The sequence below is a fragment of the Arachis duranensis genome, chromosome 8 (assembly GCF_000817695.3).
Source record: "Arachis duranensis cultivar V14167 chromosome 8, aradu.V14167.gnm2.J7QH, whole genome shotgun sequence".
Taxonomy (NCBI): domain Eukaryota; kingdom Viridiplantae; phylum Streptophyta; class Magnoliopsida; order Fabales; family Fabaceae; genus Arachis; species Arachis duranensis.
Window position 1 is genome coordinate 14,926,489 of NC_029779.3, and position 5,703 is coordinate 14,932,191.

Below are 5,703 nucleotides of genomic sequence, written 5' to 3' on the forward strand. Positions count from 1 at the left end.
AGTTAATTAATGCACATCACTGGGCTCTGTTTTCCTCTGGAAAAACATGGATCCGAGTATGACTGCAATTCCAGTGATTGCTATTGTGAAAAGAAGACGTTTTGTAGAGAGTTCATTCTGCGGCGGTGGTGGTCGTGCCCTTCTATGAGCACCCTCATCTCTTTCAGCTGGCCTTGTAGCCCTTCACACAAATTGCAAGTGAAATTGTTCAATAAAAAGGGCACGAGAAACAAACACACTTAGAGAGTATAATACAGAAGCTAGTGCATTGTTCACAAGCTCGTTATAGAAAAAAGGGAACAAAGAGAGTAAAGTGTCGGACTAAAAATTTCTTAATGACTGATTTGGGATATTTCTCATTATTGTGGATTTTTTTGACACTATCTTACTGTATCCACAAGCTAGACACAGAATGCAGGATTACTGTGCTAATTTGCAATAAGGAAGCTCATCAATATGAAAATTTTCAGGATTTGGTCAAACAACACTTAGCTACAAGCAAAATGAAACAGAAACAAAAATGAAAAATGAAAAATGAATAAAAAGTTTCTACCTTGAAGACCCTGCAGCACTGTCTTGGATTCTATTGCAACTGCTGTCATGATTGTACCTTTCCCGTAATCTGACATATTTGTTACAAAGGTGACAAAGTTCTGTTCGATTCCCACATACTTCCTAAAAATTATCAAGATTAATCTGTAATTAGTGCCAACATCCATAGATCAATACAACCTTCCCAATTCAAAAGTAGTGTATAATCAAGACCTGATGCTCAGCCAAATCAATTGCTGGCAATGGGAACTCACAGAAGTCACATGTGACAATCCTTTGTGGACAATTTTCACCTCTGTGGATATCTAAAACATCACGATCCATTGTCTCACTGCACATTGAACAAGCAACCTGCAGAAATTCACACTTTCTCTTGAAAATCTAATGTATATCTGAATCTTGCATTTTGATTCTGAATGCCTGTGACAGTTGACATTTGCAGGGAGGATAGACCCGGGTAACACTGCTATTTGCACTTCAAATATTAGAGATGGAGCCAGTAGGTCTAGCTATTGCATTATATCTACGCCAGTATGATCAATGCTGCTGGGACAGTAAGCAGCATTAAGTGCCACATGAAGTGGCATATCAATAGAAAATAGATCGACAGTTCTTGTAGAACTAGATATGATAAGATCTGATTATTATCCAGGTAGTCCATTAATTGCCAGCAAAAAATAGTAAGATCCAACAATTCCAGCCTGTTAAACTCATACACATACTTGGTGGGCTTGACTTCAATTAATAAGAACAGTTTGAATGGTTGGAAGATTTTGCATCATTTTACACCACTAATTAAAGCTATCCAACCCATTTTACTCATTTGGTTTCAAATGAGTCCCAAATGGCAACTTATAGTGTCTAGGACATCAGTTTTAGACCTAGAATAGTATCTGCATAATTTCTCCAGTTCAGATATTTATAACCAAATTCTTCAAAACTAAATGTTATTAAATAGTAATAAGCAAACTTCACATACCGGTGCATGGGTGCTTAAATAGTGATCCTCAGCATGTAGTTTGGGAATCATGTCACCACAAATTTTGCATTTTTCAAGATTCCGGGAGCAATGAGCATAATGCAAATCAATATTTGCGGCAGGGATAGCCCGATCGCTAGAAGGAAAACCATAAAGGAAAACATAAAAAGACAAACGAACATCAAGTTTCTTGAGTAAAAAAGCACAACGACAAAACATACATGAAATCAACCCCCTTCAATATGGGCAAGGACACCACCACCCACCGAATAACAAATACATCACTGGATCAACGTACACTTGTGCCAAATTTTCATAGTGACAGATAAAAGCAAGTGGATGGAGTACCAATCAAGAATATTACACATATTGGGGAAAGAAATTAAATTACAAAAGTTTTCCATCACCCTCAAAAGTGATCGAACAAGTAAAACATAATCCCCAGTAACGTTAGTCAAACAAACCCACCCAATAATTCAGAAACATATTCGATTGACTCCAATTAAAGAAAGAATAAACAACCCCAATTAGCCACAATTTTTTTTTCAGCTCAGAGGTTTTTGCTCATAGATAAGTAAAATCGTTAACGTACAAGACCTAGCTCACAAATTTCACGAATATCAATAATTAAAGATAAGACCATTTCTTCGAACGAGTGAAGTGTTTACCAGTGAGAGCACAGCGTTGTGCCTTGATCGGTTTCAGCTGCCATGGCGCGGAATCAAAACTGTCGAAACAGTAAATCTTCTGTTAGAAGTGAAAAATTGCAAATCGGAGAGAGAGAACAGATACATGATTGCTAATAATTAAAGAATGAAACGTTATAAAAATAATAATAAGTTGAAAATCGAAGAGAGAAACTTTAAAGAAAGTGTGGATTGGGATTTGGAATACCGAGGAATTAAGAAGATTAGGTATTTGGGGAAATTGTTGAATTTGGGTGAGAAATGGAAAAGGGAGAAACTGAGTTTGGAGAAAGATTTGGTTCGCTTCGCAGAACAACTCTGTTTCTGAGGTACTTTTTCGGAATAACAACTATATTGACCGATTGAAGAAGGTAGCTACGGTGTACCCCACGCGCCATTAAGTCGACGGAGCCAGCAACCCCACCGTTTCTTAGTGTTATTGGGCCTTGGGCTTCAGTCATTCTTGGGCCCAGGCCCAATATATTTAATAGAAAAAATTAATTGGCTTGCATAGCCACCAAAAAGAAAACATGGCGTGCTTAGAGTGGGTTTGGTACGAGGGAGGTTTTTTTTTTTAATGGCAAAAGGATAAGTTATTTTATATAATTTATTTATTAGTGTACAAAAACTGTGGATGAGACTTCAAAGAAGAAAGGGGCGAGTATAACCATAAGACCTAGTACAAGTGTAATTATTTAATTTGTTTAAACATCATATTTATACAATATATATAAGAGGGGGTTTTTAATAGAAAAAGATTAGTTATTTTATGCAATCTATCTATTAGTGTACAAAAAAAACATGGATGAGAGATTTCAAAGAATAAATAATTAAAGGGATGAATGTAAACAAAAAGTTTGACTCGTTTTAATTGTTTAAGCGTCATATCTATACATTCATCTACACAATATATTCAATACATAATTACGGTGCAGGAAGTTTAGTGTACGACTTTTTCTATTATATATAATTTATGAAAATATATTATGTGTAAGATTGGAATTAAAAATTTCTTATTTCAAGAATAAATACTTACCATTTTAATTAATTTTACATTAGTTATTACTATCTTGATTACTTTTATATTTGTTATTATTATACATATTAAAGGTAATTTTATTTTATTAACTTGTTTTAAGTTAGATACTATTATATTTTTGGGTAAAGTATTAAATTAGTCCTTACGTTTAGGCGTAATTCTGTTTTTATCCTTAAGGTTTAAAGTGTCATATTTGAATCCAAAAAATTTCATTTAGCTTCAATGTAGTCCCACTGTGAGGTCAAAGTTAAATAATTAACGAAATGTCCTACATGATAGCAGTACAAAAACAAGATCGATAATCTAGAGAACAAGTACAAGCTCCAGAGGCACAATGAATGATAAATAAATGTGTTGATATATCCACGGTTAATTTTGTGCCTCTGCAGCTTGTACCTGTTCTTTAGATTATCGACTTTGTTTTTATACTACCGTCATGTGGACATTCCGCTAATTATTTAACTTTTACCTCACGGTGGGACTACATTGAAGCTAAATAAAATTTATTTTTATTCAAATAAGACGCTTTAAATCTTAAGAACCAAAATAAGATTATGCCCAAACATAAAAGACCAATTTAATACTTTACCCTAGATTGTTCTAAATTTGAATGCACTACTATTTTATCTTCTAAGTTTTTATATAAATAATGAAAAAGATACTTGTTTTAAATAAAAAATATAAAATCCAATTGAATAACACGATTTACGTTGTATATTTGTATGCATAAATCGTGGTCTTTGTATAGGTTTTAAAGTTGTTAGAAATTTGATCGAGAAATGTGCAACGGAGTATTTTTGTAGGTGGTTTCATTCGCAGATTAACCGACGACCCATTGGCGCGGTTCCCCATCTCAAAACCCGCACTTAGGTCCTGATCCTCATCTTAATACCTCATGACTATCTGACTCCGCGAACTATCGAACAATGATGCTGTTTGTGGGGAACTGACGTGCGTTGAGGATGGAGGCTTTCATCCACCCAGAGGACGAGCTAGGAGAAGGCACGAACAGCGGACAACAGGGGAGTCGCCTTATAAGCACAGAGAAAAAATTAGGTGAATAGAAAGTAGCAAGCTCACATTTGTCAATTTATTCAATTTATTTGTCTAAATTAGGTGAATTTTTATTTCTTGAATTTCAAACTAAAGCAACCTGAACCTTTCCTGAAATAGTATGAATAAAAATAAATTATCAATAATTTATTTAACTCTGTCAGCAAAATAATATCAATTCAATTTTTTCACATAAATAACATAATTCAATAGTAACAAGGAATCATTCATATATCTTTTCATATCAAAAACTTTAATTATCAATTGAACTAAAAAAACTAACATATTCAATATTATTACATACCGTTTATATGAACATATCACAAATCTTCAATACCCTCATCTTTAACATATGGTTTGATATTCAATACAACAATATCTAGACGATATTTAGAAACATATCAAAAGAACTTAACAAAAAGCTAAATTAGAATAATCTAATAAACAAATAATTAACAAAAATGATAAGAAATTATCATGTCTAAGCAACTCAACAACAGCATTAATATTAGGATGATGAGCTGCCCAAAAAATCACATCACACAGACAAATTACTTAAAATAATTTTGTGTCAATGAATAAGAACACTAAAATAAAATTTATTATGATAATAATAAAAAATAAACACGCATTAATAAATTAGAGCCAAGTGAAGAAAGTAAAAACAGGGTTAGGGTTCAAAAAGAGGATAATTTTTTTAATTTAGAATGAAGCAAAATGAGGATGGAATACGGAGAGGAATGAGGGCAACCTACCTGGAGGAAGTAGGAAAGACGCAGCTCCAGTGACAGAAGGCGTAGCAGCGGTAGCGGCACCAACGGCGACGGAATTAGAGGGAGAAGCTCCATTTCAGGCAATAAAACAGGATCAAAGCGAGTCCACAAAGTCTTTGGAGAAGAATGTAAGTGGCTCGCACTGGTAGAGGGTGGCTGGAGGGGCTGCCAGAGGTAGAGAAAAGAGAGAAAGATAGGAGAAGGTTAGAGAGAGAAATTGTGTTTTGAAAATGTGGGAGAAGGTTTCCGTTTTGAATTTAGGTAACATATTACGGGTCACCAAAACACAGCGTTTCACTAATTGGATTTACTGGCAGAAAAATTCGGTGGTAAATTTAACGCTAAATTTTGCGCCTAATTTTTCTGTTTTCTCTCCAATTATTACCGGCAATTTACTGTCAGAAACAAAAATCCATTGGTAATGATTTGACATGACAAATTTGACACATAAACTGCTAATAAAGTCGAAACTAATGTGCGACGCTAAATACGATAGTATTCAACATTTTTCTTATAGTGTATGGAGAAGAGCTTGGAAGGAGTGTGACAGTGGAGCATCGGTGCAATGAAAGTTCAATGCAATGGAGGTTTGGTAAAACGGCGGTGCAAAGCCAAGAGACG

At 34.4% G+C, this 5,703-nt stretch overlaps 1 protein-coding gene across 1 annotated transcript; it reads right to left on the minus strand.

Annotated features, from left to right (window-relative positions):
- Positions 1-6: 6 nt before the first annotated feature.
- On the minus strand, positions 7-2,571 carry LOC107461077 (uncharacterized). The gene is made up of 6 exons (XM_016079532.3): positions 2,426-2,571; positions 2,200-2,258; positions 1,532-1,667; positions 766-903; positions 554-675; positions 7-181 (listed from the first exon to the last, which is right to left on the minus strand). Exons 2-6 carry the CDS (start codon positions 2,241-2,243, stop codon positions 7-9), a joined length of 615 nt encoding a protein of 204 aa, XP_015935018.1. The 5' UTR covers positions 2,244-2,258; positions 2,426-2,571.
- Positions 2,572-5,703: the final 3,132 nt, after the last annotated feature.

What these genes read in the sequence shown, in the direction of transcription:
- LOC107461077 (XM_016079532.3), bottom strand. Translation starts at nt 2,243, where the DNA reads ATGGCAGCTGAAACCGATCAAGGCACAACGCTGTGCTCTCACTG. An exon ending in ACAACGCTGTGCTCTCACTG is followed by an intron (nt 1,668 to 2,199) that starts GTAAACACTTCA and finishes TTTTCCTTCTAG; the next exon opens with CGATCGGGCTATCCCTGCCG. An exon ending in AGTGCTGCAGGGTCTTCAAG is followed by an intron (nt 182 to 553) that starts GTAGAAACTTTT and finishes ATTTGTGTGAAG; the next exon opens with GGCTACAAGGCCAGCTGAAA.